The 17,607-nt window shown below is 44.0% G+C and overlaps 3 protein-coding genes across 3 annotated transcripts; all 3 read left to right on the plus strand.

The window, feature by feature from the left end:
* Window positions 1-10,567: 10,567 nt before the first annotated feature.
* Window positions 10,568-11,263, plus strand: LOC128730484 (probable salivary secreted peptide). The gene is made up of 2 exons (XM_053823534.1): window positions 10,568-10,829; window positions 10,909-11,263. Exons 1-2 carry the CDS (start codon window positions 10,650-10,652, stop codon window positions 11,080-11,082), a joined length of 354 nt encoding a protein of 117 aa, XP_053679509.1. The 5' UTR covers window positions 10,568-10,649; the 3' UTR covers window positions 11,083-11,263.
* A 229-nt stretch (window positions 11,264-11,492) lies between these two features.
* On the plus strand, window positions 11,493-12,654 carry LOC128720260 (helicostatins). Its single transcript, XM_053813920.1, has 3 exons — window positions 11,493-11,806; window positions 11,902-12,068; window positions 12,521-12,654. Exons 1-3 carry the CDS (start codon window positions 11,493-11,495, stop codon window positions 12,652-12,654), a joined length of 615 nt encoding a protein of 204 aa, XP_053669895.1.
* A 2,750-nt stretch (window positions 12,655-15,404) lies between these two features.
* On the plus strand, window positions 15,405-16,851 carry LOC128720570 (uncharacterized). Its single transcript, XM_053814244.1, has one exon. The coding sequence runs from the start codon at window positions 15,405-15,407 to the stop codon at window positions 16,683-16,685; it is 1,281 nt and encodes a 426-aa protein (XP_053670219.1). The 3' UTR covers window positions 16,686-16,851.
* Window positions 16,852-17,607: the final 756 nt, after the last annotated feature.

Raw genomic sequence — 17,607 nt, forward strand, 5'->3', positions numbered from 1 at the left:
TAAAGAAGCGGAAATCATGTGCACCGTTGTGCATGGTATGTTTGGCAAGTTCACCCAAACACGGGTTGACTGTGTCCGGATTCAAAGAGCCAACATGATTTTCCGAGTAAAATACATACTTTTTTATCGTTTGCCTTGCGCAACATTGCGCAACGCAATAAATTGATTGCTTCGATGAGACTTTGAATTGTTCGACAGCATGTCAAATGTCACATCAAATAAATGCTAATTTGAGTGAGCAATATTTGCGTGCCAGATGTGACCTAAATTTGTTGTTTTCTCCATAATCTTTATGCCTTTGTGCCCACCCGCTCAATCGCAATGGTCACATCGATTTGAACTGGCAGTCGTCTAAAAGGAATTTTTTTTTCATTATTAATACCTTCTCACATCACTGAGAAAGTCACCAACGCACAACAGGCTGCAAGCGACCCATCGAAAGTAGCTAAAGTCATTCCTCGGATATGCACGAATGAACGCCGAGCCGTCGTTTCCTTCGATCGAAAGTATCGTTGGTTTCTGCACTGGGACAGCCAGAAGAAGCCCTCAGAGCGTGCTTTCACTCCGGGGCAAAACTGCCAACGAGGCATCGGGAAATCGCCACAACAGCAACACGCCTTTCCACGCGGATGCACACAAGACGCGCCACCAAAGATCTCAAACAGCTCAGTGACGGCGGCCATATCTAGCATCGCGATTGCAACGTTCTTGCGTACCAGAAGGCCTGATATGCGGTACTGATTTCCCTTCCGAATGGTGCGAAAGAAAGTGGCAAATGCTTACAAATTGCTACAATCGTTCCCACGACCGATACTCAAAGCCGCCGTATGCCGATTGCGTGAGTGTGTGTGTGTGTATACGAGCAAGAGTATCGCTTTTTTTCCGTTGGAATCTGTCCCCTTTGCCCAAGGCATTCTCATGCACTGCGCCAGAATGCAATAAATATCGCGTCCCCATTCGAGTGCGTTGCCAGCTGGTGGTGGTTTACCAATGCGGCAGTTGTTGTTGAGTTCTCTTTCGCTTGTCTCGATTTCATCTCGAATGGAACCCAACGATGATGACCCCGATACGTCCCTTCCGCAACCAAACAGGATGTCGTGAAAGGTCTCGAGAAAAGAAAAACGCGACAGGAATATAGTTCGCGATGGAAATGGTTGGGGAGAGCAAAAATGTCCCATTGTACGTCGGTACGGTCGGGAGGATTATCGCTTTCGAATTTCCGCACGGCGTAAATAAACTCGCTGCAATGGCGGCGTGCCGGGAAATGGCGAAAACGATACACGGCCCGCGTTGGTGAGAAATTCAATTAAATCTGTCACATGCCGGCTGGTCGGGTGCATCTGAAGCAAGAAATGCTGGCGACAAACTACGCTGACCTTGCTGACAGTTGCAACATCGACAATGGCGCGGCTTCACACAATTCACATTCGCGAAGCAGAACGGACGAAGCAACTGCAAGGAACCTGTTGATCGGTTTGTGATTCCTTCCAACCAGTGGAGCCCTGTTAAAGACCTGACGGTGGAATGCGATTGCCAAGTGAGCAAGGAAAACATCGCGCCATTGTGGACGATTGTGCTATTGTGTTTTCCCAGCCACGTTTTCCTTTTTGCTTATTTGCTCACTTTCCCAACGCGGTGAGAGCGTGATTGCGGCGCTGTTGAGTTTGGCATTCACATTTGCGGGACCTGCTGGCGGTGGCGTTCATTGTTTGTCCTGGGTGTGAATGCTAATTACAATCTGCATTCCTATTTGCATTGCTGGAATCGTCCCGAAGGAGCCGAAGCGGTGATTGTGTCGTTGAAGGTCCGGAAAGCAAAACTTGTTTTTTTTTTCTGAGTCTCTTGTTCTTTTGCAAAAGAAAAAAAACCTACTCACACTGGTTTTTGAATCCGTCACCGTTCAACCTATAGATTGCAATTTCGTATTTTCATGCGCCCCTGCGAAAGCATTCCAAGCATTGATTATATGCTTTCTCGAAAGAAGTGAAAACTAACAGAACAACGCACCGCGCACACCTAGCAAAGATTGTAGCGTTTTTTTTTCACCACGAACCATAAAAGATAACATTTAACCATCTCATTTCCTTCACCGCGCTCGAATGACGTCGTTCGTGCCTCGATAAAACCTGCAATCCGTAAGGTGCACTTAATTTCCCGCCAATCGGTAAGCATTTCCCGTCTTTCTTTTATCCCGTGGAAAAGAAGGAAATTAAAAAATGAAACACGACACAAAAAAAACCCTGGTATCACCCAAAGGATTGTCCCTTTTTTTTTGCTGCTCTCCATCCACACCGAGTTCCGAGATTCGAGGTTTCATCGGCACGTTTGCCACAACGTTCGTCATTTTGCGAGGAAGTAAAGAGAAAAGACACACAGCTTTGACTGCAGCTAGACAGGACGCACAAGTGTCCAACGGTGTCGTGGTGCAATCGTTCTGCAGCTAATCGGTCACCTCCTTTTGTCGATGACCAATTCACCGAGAGCTTCATAAAACTTCCGTCCGTTTGTTCGATTTATAGCTTTGGCCTCGTTTTCACGCGCAGTTAAGCGACAGCCAGTTGCCCTCGTTACTTAATGAAGGTGCACGGTGAACTCGACAACGCCGGTACCAAGTGTCCTCTTGCGTGAGCTCGAACGGAATGATGGCGCATAAATCATACCGGCACTCGTCGAGCGACCGGTTCGTTTCAGACGCAGAAGCTACACCAGAACCGTTTGATGAGAGGTTGATTGCCCTTTACGTGCCACACCTAATTGATCGTCGGTGACTATCAACGCGGGCCACTTAGCTGGACCTGGACCGCAGTTCACCACGTCACGGTTGAGGTTTCGAGCTTCACCATCAGTCGCTCTCGCATCGTTGCGATGAATCGTCGCAAATCAAGATGTGAAGACGTTTGCCGTTAGCAACCGCCGCAAGGAGGAACCGGAAAGTCACCCAAAGAACCGCACCGGATGCAGCGTGACGTCGTGCTCCGTTGGTCCTTGCGTTCGCGTCGACCGTTACAGATGTGCCACAGTGAGGATGTGCTGTCGAAATTCATTATCCCTTATTACTTGGCATAATTTGACCGACAGGCCCTTGGGCAGCCTGTCGCGCTACATCGTTAGCATTCGCCGTTTGACGGGATGCCGCAGGATGCCAGTCGCATTAACAGCTTCCCTATCTCACTAGGCTTGGGAGGGTCTTTTTGAAGCACCTCAAGCCCGCTTCGGCTTGGATTGAAAACAAAACCACCCAGTGGAAGGAAGCAAAACAGCACAGCAACAACGGGAACAACATTAACACAAAGAAAAAACCCAGCACAGGATGTAGGAATAATCACATTCGCTTCCGGTGACGACAGGCACCGGAGGCAACTTCACGCCCTTCACGGGGGTGTTTGTTCTAGTGTTTCGCTTTTGGTGCGTTGTTATCACGCTTACCGCTACGATCGATCGCTTGACGATGGCGTGACAATTGCATTACATCACCGGTGTGCCTTTGAAGTGTGGTCGCATCCTTTCTGGTGCATGGTGAAAGCGTTGTTTGTCGTTATGCTCGCGCTGGCATGCCGGCAGTGTCATCGCACCGATGTTATGCAAAATGACGGTGGCGGGTTTGGGTGATGTTTACTCGTGCGTTGGGTGGTAAACTTTTCGGCGGATGTGGCAGATGTGTGCTTGCCAACGTGAAAGCACTAGCGGGAAACACTTTCTTCGGTGTGGAGCATAACAATTTATGCCATCTTTTTAGCGGACATGAACTCCTTTGTAGCAATGTAAGCTGCGATGATATTTAAACGTAAATACATTTCTTTTTCGTTCTATGTTCAAACTGAACTCTTTTACATACCTATCGTTTTACAATGTTCCATTTGCAAATGAAACCAGATTTACGACATTTCATAACATCATGAAATTTTATTCCACAATTGTTAGATTCATCAACTAGGGGTCCTTTTATTTTATGCACATATTTGTATGTTTAACATATTATCTGAGGTTCATTTGTTAGATTCTATCAATTTCTTGGTACAGTTTTTTTTAAGATACAATAATAAATATATCTAATTATCTGTAAAATATGTCCAACCAGTTTAAATCGCATGTTCAATCGCACTTCCATCGAAACATGCCGTTAATCGCAGCATTTGACCCCATGCGTTTAAACGCTTGTGATGATTGCGTTCAATTGGCCACGCCAAAAATGTAATATGTAACTCAATCAGCAATAACCGGTCGGTTTTGGTTCTCTGGTTTTTTATCGCGTTTTACCGCGGCTACGGCCATTCTCCTCCCCAGACCCAACCATGTCTGGCGCGATATTTATGTGCTTCTTGCAATCGCAATTATGCAAAGAATGCAATCAGGACCAAATCCACCAGCATATCATCCTTCCAAACCGACGTAAGCCCACCACGGCATACACGGGATACGCTGCCCACCGGTCCACCAGCCCGAAAATGCCTGCCCAAATCGGATGGACGTGATTTTTTACCACTCCCAGCGATGTGTTTCGTTTCGATTCGGATTGTGGCATCCCTCCACCTGCGCTCGGGCTCGAAACCACATGGGTGGCAGGATTTTTATGGGTGGCGAGGGCTTCCATTTCCCTACCTTTCCCCCTATTTTGTTGCTGTTTGACGAGCGATCGCAATGATAACCTGACAAAAAAAGAGCAATACCAATGCTCCACATACGCCTCGACGTCAGCGTGCGTATGCGCGTCAGAAACGATAGGGACGAACTGAAAAGTGCCGTTTCGTTCGCCTCCCGACCATCCCATCGTAATGAGCCACCAAGGATGTGATGGTGTGAGGACAGGCTAATAAAAAAGAGCAACCCATCATAGACGACGGTATGGCAGATGTGCGACGAGTGAGGCGCCAACATCCTTACTCCGAGCTCACTGAACGACAATATTGACTCAAGCGGAAGCATTGCAAATAAACTTCCCGCGAGTGGAAAACCGCGTCGCAAGGCACACGGCATGCCGACATGCCAAAAAGTTGATATCAGCATTTTTGTTTCGGAGCCGTTCGCCGTTCGTAGAAATGTCACCGTCTCACGTGACAATATTATTATTGGACCTCGGGTTCGTCCTCTTCGTACCTTGCGGGGCCAATGTTCGTACACACCGGGGACAGGTGGCCCATCAGGCGGTGGAAGCTTCTGCGCATCGTCCCGGAAACCATCATAATCGTTATGTTAATCCCCGATCGAAAAAGACACCTACGCACGTTGAAAAGATGTCGCCTGAAATGGACCATTAAAGTGTGTTCAAAAATCACACGACACACGAGTGGCACAAACCACCCGGAGTGAACTATTCTTACAGGGGTTTTTAATTGTTTCAGTGCCAACAAGGAAGGAACCACACGAATGAAGTGTGTTTAGAGTGTTTGAAAACAGTGTGTGAAAGCTTAATGACGAAAATTGACTCTCACTTCTCCGGACGGTTTGTCACAATTTGCTGCTAAGCTCGATGGCGTACAAAACCATGTAAGCCGAGTAAGCTACTGGTTAGACAATTAACGGCCCTGATTGCGTCCGAGAGCCGAGCTTCATCACTGCGTTCGTTAGATTTGATGAGTCTCATGCCTGGGTGGAAACGTGCGAACAGTTTTCCCTTAAGCTCCTAGCAAACGAGCGGGCCTCGCGTTTGTTTAAAGAAACTGAAAAACGCTTTTACCACCATAAGACCTACCATTAGCCGCCCACTGACCGGGGCCGTTCATAAAAATAAAATGGTGACGCCCGGAGGACACCGTGGCGTATGAGTTTCCACGAACGATAAAATTAGCTCCAGTACCGCTCACTTGAGGTCATATGGGTTTCGATATTCGATGGCGGTGGGTTGCTGGAGGGTTGTAATTTTTAACGACTCACTCGAACCGTGTGGACCACTAGCGAGAAAATGAACGCAAAGAACGCTAGCACCCGATGCTCGAAGTAAATTGAGCAGCTTATGGTGCTGTGCGTTCCGTAACCCGAAGTAAATTGATTTCACGCTGCCCTTGTGCTAGAGGATTTATTAATTTTTCTCTGCCCATACTCGCTTTTCTCGAAGTGCAGCTGAATTTTCTTCCTCCCTTGGCGCAGCACGCTATTCGGCAATAATCGAGAGACGATGGCGAAAAATGAAATTTATCCCTTGCCTATGATGAACCGTTACGCTGCCACGAATGTGATCGTCGTGCGGGCATAATAATGAAACGATTACTTCATTATGTAGCTGTTTTAGCGTTTCCATGTGGGCCAATATCGAAAGCGATGCCACACGAGAGCGACACTGCGGAGGTTTTGGAAAGATGATAATCTTCGCTGATTGATTTTCTGATAGCAAAGCGTGCATAATACATTCTCGATGGGAATAAATGAATAAAACAAAAGAGCGCGAAAATTGCAGCATCAATTCATAAGCCTATTTTGCTCTCAAGATAATCCAATCCTTGTCAAGACAAAGGAAATTTGAGATCGACGGTTCCATGAAATGGATGTTGTATTATTGAATTTTCGGGGCAAAATATTCTGCCGGTTTTGGACAACGGGAAGATTGCATCGAAACGATTTGCCAGGAAATTCATACTTATAATCATACAGTAGTTACGCCACTTCATTCATAAAACCAGACCTCAAACCAGTAAATGGAGATTTCATCTGAAGAGCAGAGTTAATCCTCTTTGGGACGATCACGACGCGGCAACATCAGCGGTTTAAGTCGGTGTTTCTTTAATGTGCACCATAAAGCCCATACAGCCAAGCCAATTTCAGTGCAATACCGCACCGTAAGTAGCCAAATGTGGTGTGTTTGCGCGGTGGTTTCTTGAATTTGCACACGTCAACCACCAGGCGCCTCCATCAGTCCCGGTGGTGGCCTCGCGAGCTGCATAAGCACGTCTAATCAGGCCATAGTCACGCACCCGCTGCCATTGGCGGGATGGACAAAAAAGCCAACAATAACACTACCACTACGTTACCTCCACATCCTTCGGCGGTGGTCTCGCTGTGCTAGGATATGCCAGGATTATATGCGGAATGATAAATAATGCCAGATAATAGCTATTGTTGTTGGCGATTTGACGCTTCGGGCGTATTTGGCTTTTCCGATCACGCCCCACGACGCTTGGGGTGAACGTGCTGCGATGGTTCGTATTCACACCAGCACGGTTTCATTTTCCGCTTCAATAACAGCGGCACCAAACAAAACATTTGAATGGCACACGTTAGGCATCGGCCAATATTTTCGTTGCACTACCACTGAACCTTTGACGCGTTGGAAAATAACGTGCGTCTCGATTGTCCCTGCGTATCTAGTTTGCCATGGATTTCCTCACGCTTTCTATCTCTCTCTCTCTCTCTCTCTCGCGCGCGCTCTTCTTCTTTGTCATCCAGTTTTGTTAATAAATTCAAATTACCTGCCACGCGAAGTAGCCCCTCGGAAATAGGGTTGTTCCGGTGGCACGATGAGACGCACAATGAGTGCAATTAATTAACAATTATTTAGCGGGCTTCGCGGGAAACGTCTCGTTCAGCGCTAATGTCGTGAGACGTTATTATGAATCGTTTACGGAAGACTTCGTTAGTCTTGATGACGCTTACGACACAGCCCCGGAGGCGATGGAGACCGTATTTTCGATTTGTACCGCCCGAGTTGAGGTCCCGTGTTGGCCACATTTGCGTAGGAAGCAAATTATGGAGGTCATTCTCTGCGGTGCACAATCGAAAGCCATACTAATGTAAGGGTGCCGTTTAGGCCACAAAACAATGCGTCTAATTATCGCGTTTTGTCTCGACTACTACTCACCATAGTCACGATCCGTTTTGCGTTATTTAAACAAAACTAAACCTACAATATTTAAGATAAATGTGTTTACCAACGCGAAACCCACAGTTCATTCGAACCTAGGAAAAGTTTCAGCAACCTGATATATTGTGCCGTGGCGTTTTCTTTCGCTTCGTGTCAACAGCAGGGTTGAGCACAAATAATCGTTCCATCCGCATCATTTACTATCCTACCGTTCAACTGTAGTGACAAACACTGCAATGTTCGGAACAACATGGCGTGGCCGGAAAAACGGCGCGTCAATTAGTCGCACAGTTAAGTTTAGTGACTTTTTACAAGTTTTGTTTTTCATGAAGCGCTATTGCCACTCCGAACAAAAAAAACGGAGCCCTTTGTTAGGCACAACATTAGGACAGAGCGGCACAATACATTGCGTTACAAAAGAAAAGTAATACTTTGTATTTTTTTCCCCATCGTGACTGTTTGAAATATTAACTCTCGATATGTTTCAGTGTGCCTTTTTCTTTCATTATTTCATTAAGCTCTAGCAGATCGCACTGGGTGTTAGGAAAAAGGACTGCTAAAATGAACGCGCCACTACGTCTGGCTCCGCATATCAATTGGTCACAGACTGGTCGAGATCCATTGTACTCATGCCGGCAGGGCATTTCTGTTCACTGCACGCTTCTAGCTAAATGTAGTATTGTCCATTTGATATTAATGTAAGTTGAAGAGTTCATGCTTATGGATCAAAATGCTTAAGTAATATTATGAAAGCATTATTTCAACATAGGAAGACGCAGCTATTTCCAGGTCTTTCTTAAATATAAAATGTCACTCATTTAAGCAAACCGTTAATTCCCGCATCCTCCAACGTTTAAATTTGCTCTGGAATTACTACTTTGTTGTGGTAACATAATTTTCCAAAGCGAAATTCAGTTGACTGGTGATGAGGATAATCGCTACTCAAGAAAGATAAGACGGATAATTTTGTTTCATTATTGTAAAAGCTTTTCAGGTATTTTTAAATTTTCGGATATTGGCGTCTGAGCTCTGGAAAGTAGGATAAAGTATTGATGTGCAAAAATAGATGTTTTCTTTTTAAACGATCTTTAATCATCAATACACCGCTACTGACGTTACTTATATACAACTTCTGTACAAATATGGCAAGCATACCTAGCAGCCTGTACCAGGGATTAACTGAACTTCTTATCAATTTTACGACACGATAAATAGTTCTTAATGATGTTTATTTGCTCCCAGAAATAAACTATTGCCATATCGAATGGCACATAGGCTAGCGTTGAAAAACTTTGAGGATAATCCGTCGTCTTTTAAAAGTAAGAGATGATTTGTGTACTCAAGAACTATGATTCTCCAGATTATGAAAAATAGATTTATACTAAATTAATTCAAATGACTTGTTTTAAAACAATTAGTAATTCATTCCTTGTCCATACGCCATACAAAATACGCCTGAATTCGTTAAATTTGGGCAGTTCGGCTTCCAATGAACATTTTTCATTACAACATTATAATTTTCGATTCCATCCGTTTCGTTTAATTTTCATAATGAGCACAACGTAATCTTCCACCTACTGTGTAATGGCTCGTAGCATCCAGAAAGTGGGTGCTACTTTCGGAATTTGTAACACAAAAAAATGCTTTCAGCCGGAGTGGGCACGGAAATAACTTAAGCGCAGAAGTAAAACAAACAGCACAAAAGAAAGCACACAGAGACACCAGCTCAAGCGTGTCCGAGATTGGGAGTAATATTGAAAGGATTATGCAACTGTGGTAAATAAAAGTAAGCCACTGATGAACTTGGATAAAAAAAACAACCGGACACGAGCTTGAATAAGTTTCCCCTTGATAGCGGGTGCGGTTAATCGATAAGAGAGGTGGAGTCGTACAAAAAATACGATAAATAATCTTAGCATTGATTATACTGGCCGGTACAGGTTTTACACCATAAATATGTGTCATATAAAGTTGCTTTTTTTGTCGTAAAAACATCGTTGTTCTTCCAACTTTGCTTTTATTTCTTCCATCCTGTACTACAGATTACGTTTAAATTTTTTTTCAATCGTATACTTTTTACTTGTATTTATTGTTTCAAAGTAACTGCAACTTTTTTTTACGCGATGTAACACCTGTCGAGAGATTAATGAAATATTTTCGGTTTTCACGTTGAATCGATTTTCTTATTGTTATGCCGCTCTGATAAAATAAAATTTAAATCTCTTAATTTGGTTGATGCATTTGAATGTTCTTTGTTCTTTGTCTTCTACGGTATCCGTTGTTGCTAAGAGAAGTAAAAATAGTACTCGTAGCAGTCGTCATGGATATAACGCTTATCGCAATTAAAACAAGCAATCAAATCATCTGGTCATTCGCGTGGCCAGTGAGTCATCCTTCTACTGGCCGGAAATAGATAAAGCCCAATGTCACCATCTAGTCTAATCAGATCGAGCCAGGAAGCTGTCTATGGGAAAGAACTCTAAACTCTCGTTTTTTTATACATAACCTTTCGTGCCTCACCACCAACCCATAACATGTGCGCTGCCTTGCCCTTGATACCGTACGATGTATCCAAAAGACACGAGGGCTCTCTCTTTCTGTTTGAAAACAACAACAAAAAAAAGAATGACTAGCAAAGATGTAAGTGTGTTATTGAATCGTGCCCGCATCCGCCACTGATAAGATAATGATACCACCTACCGTTAGGTGAACCGAGATTGTTGCATTATAAATATTCTAATTGCCTCCGATTGACCCAACAAACGGTGACCAAAACGAAAGCAAAGCAGCATCTTCAGTCGCTCATCTCGTCAGTGAACGGTTCTTTTTTTTTAATAAGATTTCGCGTAGTGTCAAAATGAAAGGACTCGCCGTTGTTGCCGCTGTGCTGTTGTTCGTGTGCCTGGTTGCAAGCCAAAGCCACAACTATTTCTGGGGAGCTCGGGATCCTCGAGACGTGCTCCTTAACCGCACGATCGCCGTACGATCTGGAACGATCCTGCAGGTTAAGTCTATAGATCTCGTGTACCCGCTGAAGGTGAATGAAAATGAGTAGAAAGCGAGACAGTAGGCAGGACTTTGAACACATTTGACCTCCTACTCTCTTCCAACCGTAGGGCCAGCAGGGTCGGAACATTTCCGCCATCAGCGTGACCGACCAGTATATCAACGGTAATGGCGGCTATGCCAGCTTGTACGCCGGTGGAATTGGTTTCAACTACACAACGGTGCACCTGAAATCACAACGTGGCCACGGTTACAACTTTATCGTGGAAATTTACGGCCGCTAGCGATAGCGAATGATACAACCAAGCAAACACCGGCTTTGGATGATGACACGGGACCATCAATCGGATTTCGTTTTCTCTCGTGATTTGAGAGATTAAGCACTGCTACTGAGATAGAGAGTTGATAAAAAACGAACCAGAGACTTGGTACATTTGTTGAATAAAAATGTGTAGAACACCATAAAAATCAAAAACAAACTTGCTTTCCCAAGCGATTCCTTAAGTATTTAAACGGGCCTCATGTGAAAAAGAATTCCCACTTCATCTCAATGCCCATCAATTTAGACATCTGCAGATTCAGTTTATCAATCTGAACGACCCCTCGTTGATTAACACATCGTTGTATGTTCGATTCTTCCTCACAGCTAGTTCCCGCTCGATTGCACCGTTAACCGTCCGAAAAGCCCGCAAGGATGCGTAGCTACACCTGGTTCCTGGCGCTGGTCGCGTACATGATGCTATCACTCTGCCTCTCGGTCGGCTGGTCTTTACCGGCTTCCGGAGGTGGTTCATCTGCTGGCAGCAGCAACGACCTCGACATGGATGAGCTTGGACGGGACCGCGTCTCGGGACAGGGCGAAATTTCGACGTCCCAGTTTCAGCACATGCTGGCCGTGCGGTCTCCGAAGTACAACTTCGGGTTAGGCAAACGGCGTTACATCATAGAGGACGTGCCCGGAGCGAAACGGTTGCCTCACTACAACTTTGGCCTCGGCAAACGCGGCAGGTGAGTGTATGCCTCTCGGGCGGAAGGTTCGAGGATAGCTGAGTCCGGTACTGATCACATTTTCCCATGGTGTTCTTGTGCGCTCGGGAGAACAGTCCGCTCGGTGGCAGTGACTACGAGTACGATGGGCTGATGGGTAACCAGCTCGGGTGGAACGATAACGACTACACCAACCTGATCACAAAGGATGGCCAGTTCGACTACGATGCCGAGAAGGATAAGGAAGCTGCTAAGCGGACCGCTTCTGGTAATGGCGCCGGTGGTAAGTTCCGAATGTTCCAATTAGATTCTGATCGATGAAACCCACGATGCATATTCTACTTTGCGTATAAACATGGCAGAAACCTACTTCAGATGAACGTAGTTTCATGTGAAACTTTAACTAAACCATCATAGGAGTTATTGCCTTTCTGCAAAAATAAATCTCAATTCTTCTAATAAATCTCAATGATTTATACAAACGACACGAACGTTCGCAAAGAAGTTTTTCTGCCTTGTTTTGTGCACAAGAAAAATGTAAAGAAACGCTTAAAAAAAGCCTGATGTAAAGAAAGCTCATTGGGATGCAATTGAAGCTGGCCTATGTGAATGGATTATGTAAAATATAATAGAAATTGAATCATCCCGTTCGTAACTAAGCCTGAAACGAAATTAAGCATAAAATAAAGTTTCGATTTGTCGTTTTCCTTTGTTTTTCCGCGATGGAAATAACAGCCGCGTACCGGTACCACTTCGGACTGGGAAAGAGACGCATGTACGATTTTGGGCTCGGTAAGCGCTACTTCGACGCGGAGGATTTCAACAAGCGGCTTCCGAACCGGTACAACTTCGGCCTGGGTAAGCGCTAATCAGTTCCCGCATCCTGAAACATCCGGTTCCGGTGCCCGGTTGTATACCGCAGCGTGGGCCGCGTGCGAAACGACAGGTGAATGAAGAAATAACAATCTGGGAAAACGATCCTGCGAGTGTGATTGGAAATGAATGCCCCCGCTCCCGCTTGCTCCAGCACCGCCGCGTAACTGACCCGCCGCAAAAAAAACACCGAGTCCGGCGGAATTTCTTCGTTTTCCGCTGTACAATCGCCACGGGTAATGTAGCTGTTTGAAATAATGAAAAACTAGAAACAAGCATAGAAAACAGCATATGCACGTTCCAGCTAATAACACTTTCATCATTGAGCGCGACATTACACGCTGGGTGAGATACAAACAGCGCGGGAGAAAAGGTTAAATTGAATGGAAAACTGTACGAAAGAGAAGCACCCTATACTATACTTACGATGTCATCAATCAATAAAGTAAAGCCATTTTAAATTGATTTACTTACATTTCAACACGTCAAAGTCCCGAAGATTCTAAAGAAAGTTAATATAAAACAGCATGCAGGAATGAAAACCCACCCATTATGGAACAGCATGCAAAGCTCATAGGCATACGAATAAAAGAAAAGCTCACATCCTTTTCCAGACTAGTATCGTGCACAGAAAATAGACAGTAATTACCAAAATAATCGCATCGGTGGCAGCTTTCTTTCTTCTAGCTTCCAAGTAACGTCTGCCACGAACCGAGTATAACTCACCTATTTCCCCTCAATACCTTTGCCATTTCTCGATGGCCATTTGCATACGACGGTTTCTCGTTCCGGCGTTTGCTTCCCTTGGACCTGCCTCGGGAAGGATCAAACGCCACGAAACCGTATACCTTCCCTACACAGATATATCAGGCAGCTGTGTGGCGTAATGGACAAACTAGCAGCGGAAAGCATGCATACGTATATTTATGTACAGATTACGATGTAAGCAAGGACTGATGCGAGTAAAACTTTCTGGTTGAAAAAGTTTACAACAATATGCGCGGATGGGGTATGCCATTTCATGCATTTAGCATGGCTGCACGCCCGCTACTGCATGAAATCACGCACAAGATGTTGAGTTGCTATTGGAATGGAGTGTCTCGTGGCGCCAAATAATTTTAATCTTCATCGGTGAACCTTTGCAATAAGGTAACGTAACTTCAAAACTATCAATGTCAATGAGTGATTTAAACATGAATGGAACAAGATCAATTTCAACATGGACGAGGAACGAACGATACAAGGACAGGAACTGACAAATCAGGTTGCTTCCGGTCATACCGGTTGCACACAGAAACAACGACTAGCAAGAGCATAGAATCGGCTTACTTCTGAAACATGCGATATACGTCGAAAAGAGCAAATTGTCTGTTTTCTCCGGACGGCTGTATATCGCCAACTATCGTTGCATCAATTCACGCGCAGCAATTGTGGGACATGAATGTATTTATGTACATCTGTACTTCTAAAATTCTTGTGTCAGTACGTGTAGTAGAAGTTTTCTGTAAATAAGCATCCGCTGACGCTCCAGCTCAGAGTAACATAAAGAGTATTAAAACAATTATTATAAATATTATGCGATGGACAAAACAATTGCAAAACAAAAGTCAAACCAATAAAGTACTACAATATAGTGGTAATGAACATGGCAGATGTTCTTGCGGGTGTTGAATTTCCATTTCTTATGCGTTTTAGTTACATCGATGCCGATGCATCTGAGGTAAGTATTTTTTTGGATCTCAAGACTTTTTTTTTCAATAATGCCTGATATCAGTACGAATAGGCAACCATATTGTAGCAATATTTAAGCTGCGATAATACCAACTTCCAAAGCTAATGTTGCAAAACGCACTTTGCATTAAATGTATGCGAACGTTATCAACGAAAGAATAATTTGAAGATTAGAAAATTTCAAAGTAGATGCTTAAAATAAACATTAATATTTAAATTCATATTAGCTGCAACATCTGTGTAGGACTAGAAAATGCACTTTTGTAACTTGAATCTTTGGAATGCATTTTTCTGCATTCTAACTGAAGCTGTTACATTATCGTTCCATGCAGCAAAAGCTGAAAGCCTTTGGTGAACTTACGATGCAGTCTGACAGCAACTGACAGTATTTGGTTTTTGTTTATATTCCTGATATGTGAGGAACCAAACGAGGATGCAATTTCCAATGGTATCATTTTTTAGTCCTATTAGTGGTATTTTGAAGATCTTTTTGAGGTTAACTCCGGTGATTATTGTAGTTTATTATTTACCTAACAAAAAGCGCTTCGAATTACAAACTAAGAAAAAATCAAACGTTTTAACAGACCTGCAGTTAAGACGTATATTTTTTAAAAACAACCGTGTCATTTATGTGTCAAAGAGCCGATCCTGCAATGGTCGCGGTTGTTGTTTTTTCAAGTGCAGAATTTTAACAATATAGTTTCCTAAAACGGAACTTTATTTCTTGCGTCTCTCCAGCTTTTACGACAAATAAAGCAAAATATATAGCAAAGAATTACAAAGCGCTGGAGCATCATTAAAGCCATGTTTTTTTGTGAAATAACAATGCATCTTGTACCAGAAATGTAAACAATCATTTGGTGGCCCAATGTAAAGAAGAAGATGAAGAAAACTGTTTGTTGTGGCAAATAAATCAGTGACGCAAAACAAAATCGCTAGGCAAAGTTGGTAAAGAACGTTCCGGACGAAGAAACGATGTGTCCTCCAAAATTTCTATCCCGAGGCTTTCATTAGCATGTCCGCGCAATACAATAAAGGTATCAGTAGGAGAAACATCGATACGCGCAACAAATCGTTTGATAATACCGTGGGCAGTGATGATGACGACGATTCGGATACGCTAACTGAGTTATCCCGCGAGTCGCTGACTAGCAGCCAGGACCGAAGCAGTATCGGTTCTATTCCATGGGCAGAAGATGCCATCAAGCAGAACCAGATCGAATGGGAGCGAATTGACCGGATGTTTTACGGCGAGGAAGACCTTCCATCAGATCCGAAGCTTCGAGAAGAAATAATAGAATGGACATCTGTTTTTCCGTTCCTGCGTGTGACGGGTAAGTCGATAGTCATCGTCGAGTCACCGCAGGCGAAAGGAAATGATCCGTTTCACGATGAAGTATTCGTGGTGGACCCCCCGCTGGGTAACCGATCGCGTTCCTCCCGATCTGGGAGGGATGGTCAGAACAAACAGTCGACGAAAGACATCGACTGCGTGTTTACGTCTGGAGACCTGGACAAATGTTTATTCATTAGTTCGGGCCAGATATTTCATCAGAGCAATCAGCCTAACCAGGCCAAAATTAGACAGCGCTGTGGAGCAGATCTCAGCCCAGAGTGTGGAGAAAGGATGGAGAAACCATTCATAAAGGTGAAACCCCTGAACAGTCTGATGGTCCCTCAGGTGCCTGTCGTATCGGTTCGGTCGTTCGGGCTCCTAATATCAAACCATTGCGTCGGTCCAGGTAGCTATCAGGGTCTGTCTGGCGGCAGCAGAAATTGCAGTGCACAATCAATAACACATCTGAGCCAACACAACACAGACGGCAACAATCTCGGAGGACGCAGCAGAAACGGGAATTTGCAACGAAAATTGGCACCTTTGCCTCACCGGCCCCCGCAACAGCAGCAGCAACACCAAAAATCTTCAAAAGCTGTTGAAACTACAATATTATCCGCTTCGGCAACACATCATCGCATCCCACCGTTGGCGAAGAACTATAAGTTTCTGGTGCAAAATAGCCACGTCGCTCCAACGCTCTTGGCAGAGATTGAGCAGCGTCACCATAGCAAACTAAATGTGGTGAAATCGGCAACTACACGATACATGGCGACGTCGCCGACCAAGCATATATTCGCACTGCCGTCTCTTGCGGGAATCGACAGTTTGGTTCATCCCAATCGTGTCACAGGTGCGGTTGCTTTACAGCGGAGCCCGATCAAGAGTCGAGCATTTCGCTCTGAAGTAATCGGCCGATCCATATCAGCTGCTGTAACGCAAAAAGGAAACCCAATCTAGTGGGAAACATAGCATGGAAAAGCATTCAGAAAACCGTCCGTCTATTTATTGAATACGCTTCAACTAAGTCAGAGCAAGCAAGCATAACGAATGTATATGATTTAGATTGTAAGTTACATATTTGCTGAAAATCAAACAGACTATGATCTCAATTAAAATAAAAACTAAGCCCATAAAATAAAACAAAAAACTGCCTTTCTACGTTACTTATAAGACTTATATTCACCGCTTGACTGATGCATCATCGTCGCCACTCCTACTTAGCTTTATGCAGACAACCAAGGAGGAATTTACAAGCTGTTTCTGCCAGTGCCATAGCCATCCCACCGGAGCCAGGCAAGCTGCATTCACTCATAGAGCTTGTCGTTACAGTGGCTTATGTTACATTTCTCTTACACATGTACAACGTAAAAATCCCTTTGAGCATCTTCCTTTCGAAGATGTGTAGTTTATATGAGGTAATCGGTGCTGTTATATGCTTCTGTTACGAGGTAATAAATGTTGTTATGAGGTAATATGCTTCCGTTACGAAAAACAGCCATAGCAATTCAATTCCCAAGCAGATGATGGTTTCGAGCTTTCCACTCCTTGATTGTGAAATTAAAATACAGAACAATGTTATGGAATAGCACCGAAAAGTATTATTGGCTAATAATTTATAATTACAGCTAAAAATTTAATTACAGCATTATAATATAATAATTGAATACGTATAATATGAATACAAGCTAATCATCTAATTTTTCCCAATTGCAACGTACTTTTTTCGTAGCTAAGATTTTAAACTAATGATATTCAGGTGTTTACGAGTCACCATCTGGGTTATAGGCAATGCGCATAACGACATTCTTATAATGGCTTCTTCATCGTACGGGTCTGTAATTGGCTTGTTTTTGATTTTTCCTTTCTTAAAAATAAACAT

The sequence above is a fragment of the Anopheles nili genome, chromosome 2, assembly GCF_943737925.1.
Source record: "Anopheles nili chromosome 2, idAnoNiliSN_F5_01, whole genome shotgun sequence".
Classification (NCBI taxonomy): Eukaryota; Metazoa; Arthropoda; class Insecta; order Diptera; family Culicidae; genus Anopheles; species Anopheles nili.

What these genes read in the sequence shown, in the direction of transcription:
- LOC128730484 (XM_053823534.1), top strand. Translation starts at nt 10,650, where the DNA reads ATGAAAGGACTCGCCGTTGTTGCCGCTGTGCTGTTGTTCGTGTGCCTG. An exon ending in ATCTCGTGTACCCGCTGAAG is followed by an intron (nt 10,830 to 10,908) that starts GTGAATGAAAAT and finishes TTCCAACCGTAG; the next exon opens with GGCCAGCAGGGTCGGAACAT.
- LOC128720260 (XM_053813920.1), top strand. Translation starts at nt 11,493, where the DNA reads ATGCGTAGCTACACCTGGTTCCTGGCGCTGGTCGCGTACATGATGCTA. An exon ending in GGCCTCGGCAAACGCGGCAG is followed by an intron (nt 11,807 to 11,901) that starts GTGAGTGTATGC and finishes TCGGGAGAACAG; the next exon opens with TCCGCTCGGTGGCAGTGACT. An exon ending in TTCTGGTAATGGCGCCGGTG is followed by an intron (nt 12,069 to 12,520) that starts GTAAGTTCCGAA and finishes TGGAAATAACAG; the next exon opens with CCGCGTACCGGTACCACTTC.
- LOC128720570 (XM_053814244.1), top strand. Translation starts at nt 15,405, where the DNA reads ATGTCCGCGCAATACAATAAAGGTATCAGTAGGAGAAACATCGATACG.